The sequence below is a fragment of the Ovis canadensis genome, chromosome 23, assembly GCF_042477335.2.
Source record: "Ovis canadensis isolate MfBH-ARS-UI-01 breed Bighorn chromosome 23, ARS-UI_OviCan_v2, whole genome shotgun sequence".
In the NCBI taxonomy this organism is placed as follows: Eukaryota; Metazoa; Chordata; class Mammalia; order Artiodactyla; family Bovidae; genus Ovis; species Ovis canadensis.
The window spans coordinates 39,588,712-39,604,101 of NC_091267.1; the positions used below are offsets into that span (position 1 = coordinate 39,588,712).

The following is a 15,390-nucleotide window of genomic DNA, read 5'->3' on the forward strand; positions in this document are numbered from 1 at the left end:
TTTGTTTGTTTCCACATCAAAATTTAATACAAACAGTGATTGTTTAATTGCAAACAATGGTTGCATCATGATTGCTTAATTTCTTGGCAGCCACGCAGTTGAGGTCTCAGTGTATCACTAACTCAAAAGTTGCAGGTTTCAGTTTCAAGGTTCATATTATTTGATGTCTGCCATGGACCTGGTGGCATCATCAAGGATCTCTATTTTTTTTCAGGATTTTTAGGTTTAGATTATTCTGATTTGAACTTGCTGGAGGGGTTCAACTCCCTGAAACAGATGGGTTCAGATAGGTTTGTTCTGAGTCTTTCTTACTGGGGAATAAAACCTTTATCCTATTTCCTAAATAAATGTCCAAACAATGGTTTTTGAAGTCTTTTTTTTACTGAGATTCGCAATCATTCTCCAAGGTTAATTCTAGAACCTGTCTTGTGAAGAAATGTCCTAAAATAGTGATCTCAAAACCCTTTTGAACATAACCCTCCAAGCAGGAAATCATTTTTTAATATGAACCTTTGCAGCGTAAGCTCTGTCAGTTGGTTTCTCTTTTTGCAATGCAAGTGCTTGACTTAAGCGTTGATTGCCATCTCAAATAAACAGATTCTGAGCCACAGAGCTAGATCCAGAACCATGTCAACCCCCTATCCTATCTCCCCAGGCTCCTTTGTTTTGGAGATCTTGGTTGATTTCAATAACTCACTGTTTGAGCTGCTTGTTTTTCTCTTCCTGTGCTTTAAATTCTTGCTCTTGTGTTTTAAATTTATCAATAAAGAGTGAGCCTGTGAAACCCAAGGCCCCAGCCTCCACCTCAATGCAAACAAAATCCCAGATGTCACTCCCCTTGTCCCACACCGCCCCCCACAAACTTACTCTGGCTGTGTGATGTATGATTTCCACGACTGGTAAATAATAAAACTTCCCCTGCCCCCAGAGCTTCCTGATGGTTTTTACTTAGGGCGTCTTGCAATCATTATGATCACAAGGGTCAGTTCAGCTGGGACTTTGATTATTGATAGACTGAGACCTGCCAAACAACTACCCCAGGATATTTATTGGTGTGTTTATATATATATATATATATATATATATATACACTAATATGCTAACATCATAACATACTATGTATACATTATAAAAATAGACTTTAAGAGAAGATTATAAAAAACATAAGTAAAAGTGACAATATGGCATTTCATCTCATCAGTTATCCACTCACTCATTTGGGGTAAATTTCCATAAATGATAAAGATGAGTGAACTTGGGTTTTTCTGATAGAGCCTATGTTTTTGACTATCTGTTTAATCCAAGATGGTTGTCATGGTCTATACCTGGGTTGGAAAAGAATTTCCAGACATGAGGCAGAATGAGAGATGAATAAAGTTTATTAGAGTGGGAGAAGCTGTTAGAACAGGCCGGCTCAAGGGAGAATCAACTCTTTTCTTGGGCTAGTAGCTGATTTTTATGGCCTCAAGACAGAGAAAATTCCTACTGAAAATGGTGGCATTAGGTGATTGGTTAGGATGCTATAGGGTGGGTATTTTACCTAATATGGGGTCAAGGAACTGGCCAGTTTAGATCTAGAGGCTCATGGCAACAGTTGCTATGGGGCTTGGTCAGTTTCAGAGATTTTTGTCCTGTGACACTGCTGCAGGGTTCTACACCTGTAATCTTGGTATAGAGCTCTACAATGGTATGGTTAGCATATTTTTATACACTGGATATTCAAAACAAACAAGCTGGTACAGCAATGCTGTGGTCTTTTTCTCTGTTTTTGGTCTTTTTCTATAGAACCATTGAATTTCTTTAGCAGGAATGGGCAAGCGCATGAATAAACAAGTCCAATCCCATGGAAATAAAAAAAAGCTGAAATGGTCCAAAGTCATGAAATGACTTGTTCATTTTATGAAAAATTACTTCTTCATGCTTGTTCATTTTACCCTTTAATAGTTTGATAATAAGATAAAGACAAATATTTTCTCACATATTATACTTCTACTTTTTTCTATAGCTTTACAATAAAAGCCACATCTACTTTAAAAAAAATAGATTCTCTGTTGAGAGACAAAGGTTAAACTAATAAAGATGCTGCTGCTTATGATGTACATGGCAAGGGCAAGCCAGTCCATTCACATCTGTCCCATTTAGGTTTTTTCTTTACTTTCTCTCTCAGCCTTGGTGTATTCTTGTTGCCTGGGAATGGGAATGGTCTGTCGCACGTCGTAATCAATGAGAAAACCAAGCAGTCTGAAAAAAGTATGCCCACGAGTGGAAAATATTTCAGTTTCAAAGTCTGAAAGAAATCCACAATTTGAATATTGTTGCCTAATCATGTGATATGATCTTCCTTTAATTTTTTTAAAATTATTCGCTTATTATTTAGTTTCGGCTGTGTTGGGCCTTCATTGCTACATGGGCTCTTTTCTAGTTGCACTGAGTAGGGGCTACTCTCTAGTGGCCATGTGAGGGCTTCTCATGGCGGGGGCTTCTCGTGTTGCAGAGCATGGGCTTTAGAGCTTGCAGGCTTCAGTAGCTGTGGCTCTGGGGGCTCTAGAGCGCTTGTTCCATAGTTGTGGTGTTCGGGGTTAACTGCATGTGCAATCTTCCCCGACCAGGGATTGAACCTGTGTCTCCTGCACTGACAGGCAGATTCTTAACCACTGGACCACTAGACAAGCCCTTCCTCTCCTCTTGGCAGCTCTCACAGAATCTTTTATTATAAACCTTTCAGTATAAGTAGGAAAAGAAAATACCCTACTAAACCCTGGGGGAAACAAGAACTGAGAAATACACTTAAAACTTCCACTGCTTTATAATCATGGTGATTTGCTGCTTATAAAAAAGCAAAGGTGAAATCTGATTGGTTCAGGAACACAATTATGATGTGAAACAAGGATTTATATTTACTCACTTATTGCACCGATGTTGATTGTCTTTTAAGTCCTAAGTTCTAAGCCATGAAAACTAGGATTCATAAGACAAAATCAAATTTTTCACATAATATCAATTGAAGGATGATTATATTCTTATAAAAGATTCTCTGGTATAAAAACTTTCCCCATCAAAGAATGTATGAATATCATAAGAAGTGGAAAGCAGTTAAAGTGTTACCAAGCTGAAAGGATAAAGGGAGGTGATTTCACAGAAATGGTGATAAAAAAGGAAATACTCTTCGGGGAGAAGGAAAATATGGAAAACAGAGATATAAGAAGTTAACTTTGTCTTTTGGTGATAAAAGGATGTCTGTAAGTATAGTGATCATAGTACAAACAAATGAAATGTCATATCTATGTCTCAAGCTCATGGATAACCTGGCTGTGCTCAAGAAGGAAAGATAGGGTGTTAGGAATTTTAATGGAAGATTATATGGTGAAGGATTTTGGTTATTTAAACTTTAATCCATTTTAATATATGCTTCCAAGGGTCAAATATATAAGTAATTACTTATATTTCTACATGAATATTTAGTTTTGATGCTCATATATAGTTCATGATGATCATCTAGGTATCCAGTTAATTTCCTTGTATCTTTTGTGTCAGTTCTTTTTTGTCAACCAGGTTGCTTGCTTCTCTGCTTTCGTTCTAAAAGCACTGTTTTGTACCCTCTCCACCTACAATAAGGCTGCCCCTTCTGTTTGAAATTCAGGTCCCTCTGCTTCTTCAAATGGATGGCAGTGATGACTTTTGTGATAACTCTCACTAATCTTTGTTTAGTTCCTCTCTGAATATGTTTTTAACCCTGCTTCCCTGGGAACAATACTGTAATTATCACAGTATAAGTATATATACTTATATATAATTAAGTATAAGACACATATAGATGATGTGTCTTCTCTATAAAATGGAGCTCTGTGTTTCTCATATACAGTCTTTCCCTCTAGCTAGGCTATGAACTCATGTTCATATGAAGACCCTTATCTTTGCTAAATATCTTTTTACCAAGCATCTAGCAGAGATCTTGGCATGTTTGCTTCATGTAGGTACTGGTATTCGCCATTCCTCTGCTGTTCTGTGAGTCTCCAGGTTCCAGGTTGTGAATTTTATTGCTTAGACCTTTGCAAATTCAGGTGCATAACAGGCACTTGGATCACTTAGTTTTAATGTAGAAACTTGAGTTCAAAAGTTTACAAATGCTTTGATATGCTTGAGTGTAAAAAGAATTTTCTTAAAATGAATATTTCAGGGTTGTCATGTGGAAGAAGTAAACTTTTTGCGTGTATAGTCCAAAAAAAGAAAAAAATTAGAAATGATTAGGAGATGTATTACAGCTTGGTAAGAAAGAATCTGAAAACTTTCCAGTCGTTCATTAAAGAGTTCTATATATGGAGTGGGCTGATTTATAACCCAGTGAACTTTCTGTTCCTGGAAACATTTAAATAACAATGGGGAACTCTTGCTTTTCAGAGTTCTTATTGTTGTAAATTTAGATTTTAGTTAACCCAAGATGTACTTTCTAGCCTGGAGATTATGACATTCCTTACTCACTGATTCTTGGCATTTGCTTATGTGTTTAACTTAAAATAAGGTTTGTTCTTATTTAGCTCCTTAGTTGTGTCTGACTCTTTTGCGACCTCACAGACTATTGCCCGCCAGACTCCTCTGTCCATGGGATTTCCCAAGAAAGAACTGAAATGGATTGCCATTTCCTTCTCCAGGGGATCTTCCTGACCCAGGGATTGAACTAGTGTCTCCTGAACTGTAGGCAGATTCTTTACCACTGAGCCACCTTGAAAACCCAAAATAAGGTTTAGAAACGGGCAAACAAACATACTTAATTACCTTTTCACAGTCTTCAACTATTATCAGGAATTACTTTTCTTTTTTTTTTTTTTTTTGCTCTGTTTCCCAGAAGGAAAAAAATTGCAATCAGGCTTTCATACTTTCAGAAGACATCTAGGACTTATTTTTCAGCTGTGGCTTTGCCTACTAGCCGTTTTAACAGTTTCGAGTTTTCCTTTTTTAACATGCTTAAAACAGAGACTGTGATGGAAAATAATCATTTATGTGATAAATGTTGGTTGAATACGGAATTAAATGAGTCTTTATTTGCTTCTGGATGGCTGCCCTATTTCTTTATTTCACTTTTTAAAGTGTGATTTCTATTGTACCTGAAAGAGAAATAGCTTTCTTCTTATATTTTAATAGTTAAAATCCTAATACACATGTTGATTCATGCTAGTACCTGTAACTATTTTTTACATTAAAAAAAGCTTATTTTTTCCCACTTCTCACTTTTTTAGGTGTTGAAGTTGTCATTTGTACTCAAATTTATTTACAAATTTATGGCAATCTCAAAATGTTTATATGCTGTTGTGAAAGTAAAATCTTTCAGTCCTGTATGACTTTTTGTGACCCCATGGACTGTGGCCTACCAGGCTTTTCTATCCATAGGCTTTTCCAGGCAAGGGTACTGGATTGGGTTGCCATTTCCTTCTCCAGGGGCTCTTCCCAATTCAGGGATCAAACTTGAGTCTCCTGCATTGCAGGCAGATGCTTTACCATCTGAATCACCAGGGAGATATCCATGCTGTTGTAGATTTTTTTTTAAACAAAACTTGTTATTTCTCTTCAATTTCTAGATGTTGTTAAATTTGTTTAGATTGAATAGTTTTTAAATAGGTATATACTGCTGTTACCTTGTAAGTAACTAATTTAAAAGTCACTTTGAATAAATTCTTATTCAACAGAAAAAAATTTCACTGAAATATGTTACTTGATATGGCTTAATTGTTATTTTAATCTAAAAAGAAAGAACATTAAATTTGCACATGATTTATGGTAGTCTATATGATAAATTCAATGTTTATACACCAAAATTTAGACCAGCATTCAAAGCAACAAAAGAGAGGAATATCATCAGTTATTTTTCTGTTTATTTCAATTTTGAAACCTTACTATTTACAGTAGTTTGTAATTTTATCACAAGCTTTAAAATTTGAACATGTTCTCTGAACTTCATTCTCTTTTAAACACGCGTGATAGGCATTATGCTAATTTAAGATATTTATTTAGATTTATGTGTTGAAGCATTAGGCCATTAATAGTGGAGTTCTGGAGGTAAGAGTTCTTATTCTCAAAAGCATACTAATTAGATTAGGGTGGGGGGATACAACGTTTTTACAGTTTGTTCAATTGATTTTTTTTTAAGTATAAAAATTAATGCTATGACAAACCTAAGCAGTAAAAAACAGAGACATCACTTTGCTGACAAAGGTCCAAATAGTCAAAGCTATGGTTTTTCCAGTAGTTATGTAAGGATGTGAGAGTTGAACCATAAAGAAGGCTAAGCACCAAAGAACTAATGCTTTCAAATTATGGACAGCAAGGAGATCAAACCAGTTAATTCTAAAAGAAATCAACCCCAAATATTCAGTGGAAGGACTGATGCTGAAGCTGAAGTTCCCATAGTTTGGCCCCCTGATGCGAAGAGTTGACTCATTGGAAAAGACCCTGATGCTGGTGTCACTCGAGTGTATGTTCCTCAGTTCTTTGTTTCGTCACAACAAAGATTTGGAGTGACGGACATTAAAGCCCCCTAGGCGTGTCACAGCTTCTTAGGTCTTGGATAGACCGTGTTATAGCTCTCAGGTCTCGAATGGACCATGTTATAGCTCTTAGACAAATCAGTGTTACAGCTCTATTTTACTTAGAAGATAGCAGGAAAATCGATCCAAAGACACAAGGAGAAGAGCGCCCCAGCGCATGGGGGAGAGAGAGAGCTAGCTTTGGCTCCTCTATTTATATGTTTCTCTCTCCCTGGGCCTGTCCTATGTAAATTGGGCCAGCCAGGAGTGTTGTTTCGTTTACCTGAGGTCCTCACTGCAGTCCTCAGACCTTCTCTTGTTCTGTTTTCGTGGGCTTTTCCCTTCCTTGTCTTTTAGCCACCGCCATTTTGGACTCCTTTTCCCTATTTTACCTAGCTAACACTGGGAAAGATCAAAGGTAAAACCAGAAGAAGGTGACAGATGATGAGATGGTTGGATGGCATCACCAATTCAATGGACATGAGTTTGAGCAAACTGGGAAACAGTGAAGGACAGGGAAGTCTGGGGTGCTGCAGTTCATGGGGTTGTAAAGAGTTCAAAACAATTTACCAACTGAACTACAAGTGTTCAGTTAGCCAAGAAATACTGGGCAGATCACTGAACTGTCAAGATGAAAACAAAGCAGCCCTTAGGATGAAAAGTTAAGTGCGTGAGCTAAAGATGAACAAGGGTTTTGAGAAACTGAAGGAGAATGTGGCAAGCATTGTCCATAGAAGTCATGGCAAGTTTCATGCAGAGGTGACATTTGAATGGATTCTTAAAGGATAATAAGGTTTTATCAGGCGAAGGGGAGGAGAAAAGTATTCCCAGCAGTGGCAATAGCACGTGCCAAAGCTGCACACAGGATGGAGCACAGTTTCTGGGTTTGATGATCAGTTTTACAAAGTTTGGGCTTCCCTGGTGGCTCAGATGGTAAAGAATCTGCCTGCAATGCGGGAGACCTGGGTTTGATCCCTGGGTTGGGAAGATCCCCTGGAGGAGGGCATGACAACCCACTGCAATATTTTTGCATGGAGAATCCTCATGGAGAGAGAGGCCTGGCAGGCTACAGTCCATGGGGTCGCAAAGAGCTGGACATGACTGATTGACTAAGCACACACATGACAAAGTTTGAACAATGAGTATATGAGGAAAAGGGTCAGGAGAGAAAGTCAGGAAGTGATTGTGACCTAATGTAAAGTGTTCATATTTTAAACACCGAATGCACTTTCAAAGAAGGATGGAAGAAATCCATTATCTTCTAAATCGGTCATTCTGTAGTGACATTACTCATAATCTCATACCTTTTAATTTTAAAAACCACTTATCTGATACAGCTACCAATCTCCAGGGAAGCGTAATGTCACTGTTTTGTACTGGTAGCAGTGGTATTTGTGGTTTGGAAAGTGTGTGAAATTCAAGTTCAGACAACTAGTAGAAAGCAGATGTCAACTGTACATCATAGAGATTGTTGAAAATAAGTGTTCAAGTGGAGAAAGATCCTATCTTTTATTTTTCTTAGACGGCAGATCTTGCACTGGAACGTTAGTAGTTCTTTTGGAAGATAAAAACGACCACCCACCGCAGATAAAAGAAGAAGAACTGACAATGTGCCGGCATGATAAGGATTATGTTGTCCTCGAACCTACAGATCAAGATGGACCTGACAATGGGCCACCTTTTCAATTCATTCTCGATAATTCTGCCAGCAAACTTTGGACAGTAGAGACAAGGGATGGTGTGTAATTATGCTAAACCTTCTAATCAATAGGACCTTAGAATGTTTGGTGGCCTAGACTTTTACCTTAGTTACTTATACTAAATAAATCTTAATCTTAGTAAAATATTTTATTGATCCCAGATAAAGGATAATACCTTGTTTCTTGAGACAATGAGTAATATGATTAGATTCTTATTCTGAATATCTTTAAGAAAACAGACAAATCCATTTTAATAAAATATTTGAATAACATAATAAATATAGAATAGTAAAGATGAGCATAAAGCAATATCCATTACTTTTCCTGTCTTTTCAAGAAATCAAAATCTTTTTTTTTCGCATAGGTAAAACTGCCATTCTTCGGGGGCGGCAAGATCTTGATTATAACTATTACACTGTTCCTATCCAAATAAAAGACAGACATGGCGCTTCTGCAACACACATGTTATCAGTGAGAGTATGTGATTGTACAATTCCATCCGAATGTAGAATGCCTAATAAACTTTCGAGAGAGGCGTCACTAGCAAATGTATTCCTTGGAAAATGGGCAATTCTTGCCATGGTGTTGGGTTCTGTGTTGTTGTTATGTAAGTATAATTATATAGAATGTGTTATCTAATATTTTAAAAAATATATGACAATTCTTTACATTAGTGACAATGATAGCCTTTGAGAAGTGTGTCCTTTTAAAAATCTTGTGCAAATTCAATGGCTTGGAGTTGTGAGTCATAGAAGAAAAGGAGTTTTCAGAACTATGGCCACAGTTCTTCCAATAATTAGCTGTGAGACACTGGATAAATCATTTCCTCTTCTTTAAGCTCTTTTTGTTTTTTAATGGTGCAATGAAGAGGTTGGGTAAAATTAATAAGTTTCCCTCCCATGCAAAGTATGATTATCTTTCAACCAGCCACATTCATGGAGTGGATGCATAAAAAGAGTTAGTGAAAAGAGCAGTTTAAAAATTTACTTAGATGTTTGTGTTCAATGATATTAATGAATATTAATGACATCATTTAGCACACATCTTAATTAGACTCCAGAGTGTGAGGGAAACGGGCATATGATGAGTCGCTGAGGAAAGCAATGGAAGATTTTGCATTCTGCAAACTGGTTTTTGGAGATGCAAAAGTGATGGAAATCTTGGCTCAGGCTTCTCCCCTCCCTTCCTCTCCCTTTTTTCCTTCCTTTGCTTCTTTTCCCTTCCCTCCTTCCTTCTTTCTTTTTCAAAAATCTGTTTGACTGCACGCAGTCTATTTGCATTTACAGACCTTTCCCATAGCCTTTGCTGTGTTCAGTGATTTGTGTTTCGGGTTAAACTGGATATTCCTCTTAGCACCTGATGGATGCTTTCAAAACCAAGCGCTGGTTTTATGTAATGGCTTTTCCTGTTTGATTTATGTCTAATGTTCTTTGTTTTGTGATTCTAAGATCTTTGAGTTGTTCCTTATGGACTTTAATGCCAATAATACTAGCTTAAAGTCCAATCAAATGAAGTTACTATTTCAGTGTGGAGAAAAGAAGGAAAATGTTGAAATCTGAACCTGGGAAGAGAGCTATTCACAGACTATGTTCACTTCCTCTTTCTATTGATTTGTTTCTTGTTTAGCCTAATAACATAACCTCACTAAGACAGAGATAGTCTCTATATATTTGTTAATAATCTCTTTTAAATTGTATGACCCAAAGAAATCTCAATTTATGGAGCCAATTTTTTAAAGTTCTGTGAAGAAACTTAAAAAAAATCTGATTCAAATGATTTACTATATAATTCAAATGATTATAATAATTTACTATAAATCAAATGATCTACAGTGCCAGCATGAAAAATTGTGATTTTACTTATATATTTTTTATTTTTTAGGTATTTTGTTCACATGTTTCTGTGTTACTGTTAAGAAAACAGTAAAGAAGTGTTTTCCAGAAGATGTAGCCCAGCAAAATTTAATTGTATCAAATACTGAAGGACCTGGAGAAGAAGTGATGGTAAATCAGATTTCACCGTTTTTGGTATGGTAGTTTAATGAGGCTGTGCTGTGCTTAGTCACTCAGTCAAGTCCAACTAACTCTTTGCAACCCCATAGACTGTAGCCCCACAGGATCCTCTGTCCGTGGGATTCTCCAGGCAAGAATACTGGAGGGGGTTGCCATTCTCTTATTCGTCAAACCCAGGTCTCCTGCATTACAGGCAGATTCTTTACCATCTGAGCCATCAGGGAAGCCCAAGTTCAATGATAACAGTTGATTATTATGTAAAATAGTAATAATGGTAACCTGCATGCAAGCTAAGTTGCTTCACGTATCCAACTCTGTGCAGCCCTATGGACTGCAGCCTGCCAGGCTCCTTTGTCCATGAGATTCTCTAGGCAAAAATACTAAAGTGGGTTGCCTGTCCTCCTCCAGGGGATTTTCTTGATCCAGGGATCAAACCTGAGTCTCTTCAGCCTGCCTGCCTTGGAATTGGGTCCTTTAACACTAGCGCTACCTGGGAAGCCCAAATAATGATGATAGCTAATGCTCCTGAGAAATCTGTAGGCAGGTCAAGAAGCAACAGCTAGAACCAGACATGGAACAACAGACTGGTTCCAAATTGGGAAAGGAGTACAAAAAGGCTGTATATTGCCATCCTGCTTATTTGACTTATATACAGAGTACATCATGAGAAATGCTGGGCTGGATGAAGCACAAGCTGAAATCAAGATTGCCAGGGAAAATATCAATAACCTCAGATATGCCGATGACATCACCCTTATGGTAGAAAGGGAAGAGGAACTAAAGAGTCTCTTGATAAAAATGAAAGAGGAGAGTGAAAAGCTGGCTTAAAACAACATTCAAAAAACCAAGATCATGGCATCCCATCACTTCATGGCAAATAAATGGAGAAACAATGGAAACAGTGACAGAGTTTATTTTCTTAGGCTCCAAAATCACTGCAGATGGTGACTGCAGCCATGAAATTAAAAGATGCTCGCTTGTCGGCAATAAAGCTATGAAAAACCTAGACAGCATATTAAAGAGCAGAGACATTACTGACCAAGGTCTGTATAGTCGAAGCTATGGTTTTTCTAGCCATGTATGGATGTAGTCGTGTATGGATGTGAGAGCTGGACTACAAAGAAGACTGAGCGCTAAAGAATTGATGCCTTTGAACTGTGGTGTTGAAGAAGACTCTTGAGAGTCCCTTGGACTGAAAAGAGATCAAAGCAGTCAATCCTAAAGGAAATCAACCCCGAGTATTCATTGGAAGGACTCATGTTGAAGCTGAAGCTCCAATATTTTGGCCACCTGATGCAAAGAGCTGACTCATTGGAAAAGACCCTGATGCTGGGAAAGATTAAAGGCAGGAGGAGAAGGGGATGACAGAGGCTGAGATGGTTGAATGGCATCACCAACTTGGTGGACATGAGTTTGAGCAAGCTCCAGGAGTTGGTGATGGACAGGAAAGCCTGGCATGCTGCAGTCCATGCGGTAACAAAGAGCTGGACGTGACTAAGTGACTGAAATGAACTGAATACTTTTGAGCACTTACTAAGCCAAACAGGGGCTTCCCTGGTAGCTCTGTTGGTAAAGAATCCACCTGCAATGCGGGAGACCTGGGTTTGATCCCTGAGTTAGGAAGATCCCCTGGAGGAGGGCATGGCAACGCAGTAACAAAGCATGACAAAATGAATGTAACTGAATTGAAATTTATTGTCTCACAGTTCAGAAGGCTAAACATTAGAGATGAGGTGTTGACAGAATCCTACTCCCTCTGAAGGTGCTAGGATTCTATTACACTTCTCCCTCCCAGCTTTTGGTAATTCTTTGGCTTATGACATCATTGATTGAGTCTTCATATGGCTTTGTGTATGTGTGTGTGTGTCCAACTTTCCCCTTTTGGATTAGAGACCCATCTTACTTGATCAAGACCTTGTCTTAATTTAACTAATTTCAACTCAAAATGACTCTATCTTCAAATAAGATCATATTCTGAGACACTTGAGGGTTAGGACTTTAACAATTGAATTGGGATGGGGGATGCGATTTGACCTATAACACCAATGATATGAGTATTATTATTATCTTGATTTTACATATGGGGAATTAGAGAGCCACAGCAGTTAAGTGATTTGCCCTTGTGAAAGTGAAAGTTGCTCAGTCATGTCCTACTCTTTGCAACCCCATGAATTATGCAGTCCATGGGATTCTCCAGGCCAGAATACTGGAGTGGGTAGCCTTTCCCTTCTCCAGGGGATCTTCCCAACCCAGGGATCGAACCCAGGGATCGAACCCAGGTCACCCACATTGCCGGCAGATTCTTTACCAGCTGAGCCACAAGGGAAGCCCAAGAACACTGCAGTGGGTAGCCTATCCCTTCTTCAGGGGATCTTCCTGACCCAGGAATCGAACTGGGGTTTCCTGTATTGTAGGCAGATTCTGAGCTATCAGGGAAGCCCTCAGATTTACCCCTATGAGATTTGTCCATGGTGGGAAATAAATGAAAGAAAACTGTTCGTTACAATTTGATTTGTTTATTTTAGGATGCAAATATTAGACTCCCCACACAGACCTCCAACGTTTGTGACACAAGCATGTCTGTTGGCACCCTTGGTGGCCAAGGAGTCAAAACACAGCAAAGTTTTGAGATGGTCAAAGGCGGCTACACTTTGGATACCAACAAAGGAGGCGGACATCAGACCCTGGAATCTGTTAAGGGAGTGACGGACACTGGCAGATACACATACAGTGACTGGCACAACTTCACCCAACCTCGGCTCGGCGAAGTAAGTGCCAGTGTCTTCATCTTCATTTCTTTACGTGAAAGTTAAACTCTGTTTATAAATCAGGATTTCCCCAAAGTTTCACTCCTTATACATCTGGAGCTCACCACCTTTTTCATGTTGAATTATCATAGATACATGAATAGTAGGTCCTAACCCAAAGAGAAAATGACCTCGTATCAGTTTTTAAAATAAGGTTTCCAAAACTTGACCTAGGAGTGGCATATGTAGGCATTTCTCTACTTTAGTAAGTATAAAAAGACTCAGCAGCAGCAGCAGCATAGCTTCTTTCCTAAAAATTGCCAGGAAAATCACCTAGAGTGAAATGTTACAGGGCACTATGTGGATCACAAATTATAAATATTCTTAGTATGCTGAATCTTCCATGTGATTATGAAATCTTAATGATTGCCATCAACCAGACGGATCATTAAGCTTTTATTTTGGGTTTTAGTTCCTCATTTTATGTTCAGATCAGTCAATGTAGATTAATATTAGCCAGTTATATATATTATTATAAGTATGTAATAATGTATAAACATAAGGGTCATAGCTTATATTTGTTTCCCCTAAATATGTAAAAAAAGTTGTAGACACATTTCAGTGATACAAATCTCATGTTTAAATGGGAAATTGTAAGCTAGTTGTGTGATGCATGTGGAGCTTTAGTTTTTATCAATGTGTTCAGTAGGAGCATTTATATATTTGCTATATTTTAAGAATGAATATAATACAGACCAATCATGTGCATTTTTTATATGTAGGAATCCATTAGAGGACACACTCTGGTTAAAAATTAAACAGTAAAAGGTAAATCAAAGCCATTATTTTTAAGCTAATACATTTAGGTGTTTTTTAAAAAAACTAATAAAATGTGCTCTTTCTCGACACAGAAGGTGTATCTGTGCGGACAAGACGAGGAACACAAGCTCTGCGAAGACTACGTTCGCTCCTATAACTATGAAGGGAAAGGGTCTGTGGCCGGCTCAGTGGGCTGTTGCAGCGATCGGCAGGAAGAAGAGGGGCTTGACTTCCTAGATCATCTGGAACCCAAATTTAGGACGCTAGCGAAAACATGTGTAAAAAAATAAAATGTGCCTTTTAATAGCGTAACATCTACCAGCGCATGTGTAGGAGCTTATTGAATGTAAAACAATAGCAGCAACTGCTAAAGTATTTGTTTATGGAGATAAACTTCCAGTTGTGTACAGATAAGGCTCCCCTAAATTCTTCTTGTCTGAGATAACTTTTGTCTTCCCTAGAAATCAGTGTTTCATTTGTTAATTTCCTTTTCTATGCATGTACATTTTCTTGCCCTTTCCGGGCTTGCACTGTGTGCTTCTCACACCTTCTGTTTGAAAACTTATGTTACTTGGTATGCTCTGGAAGAGTATGTGAGGGAGTCAGGGATTGTGGAGATTAAAGAAAAATACCTTGTTATTTTAAATGAAAATGAAACATTTTCTTCAGAATCTTGGGGACAATTATGCTTTTAGAAGTATTGTCTTTGGTGCTACAGAATTGCTTCCTTTACCTGAATGGCTTATGCTGAAGAATTTTTTATGCATTCTCTGATGCAGTCTTTGATTTGGTGAATAAGAGCTCATCTTTCATTGTGTTTTCACCCTGTGGAGGTGCTCCCAGCTTGATCCTGGGATCTCTGTTGATGTGGATGGGTTATCAGATTCCTACAGGTTCTAGAACTGTTGGAAAGATGTGAACCAGAAGAGGCTCACAGAAATTTGAGTCACTGAGATTTTTTTAGAAAAGCATTTCCATGAATGACTTGCAGCCTTAATGCCCACGGGTTGACTGAAACACGAAAATCTGTTTTGTTGGTCCACTGTGATGCATTATTACTTTTAAAAAATGTAAATACCTTGGCAAGGACATGTTCTCTCTAGTTTGACACCATCCCACCATCCTCAAGCATTTGAGTAACTAGACCAGTAGGCATTAGGCTTACAACCTGATAGCCCTTTGAATATGCTAAACACTGAATGGCTATCCATACTGGAATGGATACTCAGGCTACATTGGTAATCACTTTCAGAAAATGTTAAATAAGAAAAAGTGTCTGGCATATATATGTTAAAAAACTGAAATGTGTTAACTTAATTCTTACCAAACATTTGTTGAGTGATGCTGGATAAAAGAATGAAAACATGAGTTAATGAGCTATTTTGAATACATAGCATTTTAATAAAATATTCTATTTTATTAATTTAGAAAAAACCATATATTTAAATAATATTTTAATTTTTTGTGCCAAATGCGATAGATTCATAAAACATTAGCACTATATATCACAAGGAAATTTTTCATTCAGACAAAAAAACTTTTTTCATCTTTTAGCTACTTAATCTTCAAAAACCATGAGTGACTAATTTTCTTA

General features: G+C 37.7%; 1 protein-coding gene across 2 annotated transcripts in view; it reads left to right on the forward strand.

Annotated features, from left to right (window-relative positions):
* The window catches only part of DSC1 (desmocollin 1), a 33,813-nt gene extending 18,663 nt beyond the window's left edge, over positions 1 to 15,150 (forward strand). Inside the window, exons 12-16 of one of the 2 annotated variants that reach the window (XM_069569298.1) lie at positions 8,041 to 8,256; positions 8,583 to 8,825; positions 10,100 to 10,221; positions 12,756 to 12,998; positions 13,889 to 15,150. In XM_069569298.1, coding sequence (XP_069425399.1) covers positions 8,041 to 8,256; positions 8,583 to 8,825; positions 10,100 to 10,221; positions 12,756 to 12,998; positions 13,889 to 14,086 — 1,022 coding nt within the window. In that variant the 3' untranslated portion in view covers positions 14,087 to 15,150. Of the gene's footprint in view, positions 1 to 8,040; positions 8,257 to 8,582; positions 8,826 to 10,099; positions 10,222 to 12,755; positions 12,999 to 13,759; positions 13,796 to 13,888 lie in introns of those variants that run through there. The other variant, XM_069569299.1, reaches the window with a different exon arrangement.
* Positions 15,151 to 15,390: the final 240 nt, after the last annotated feature.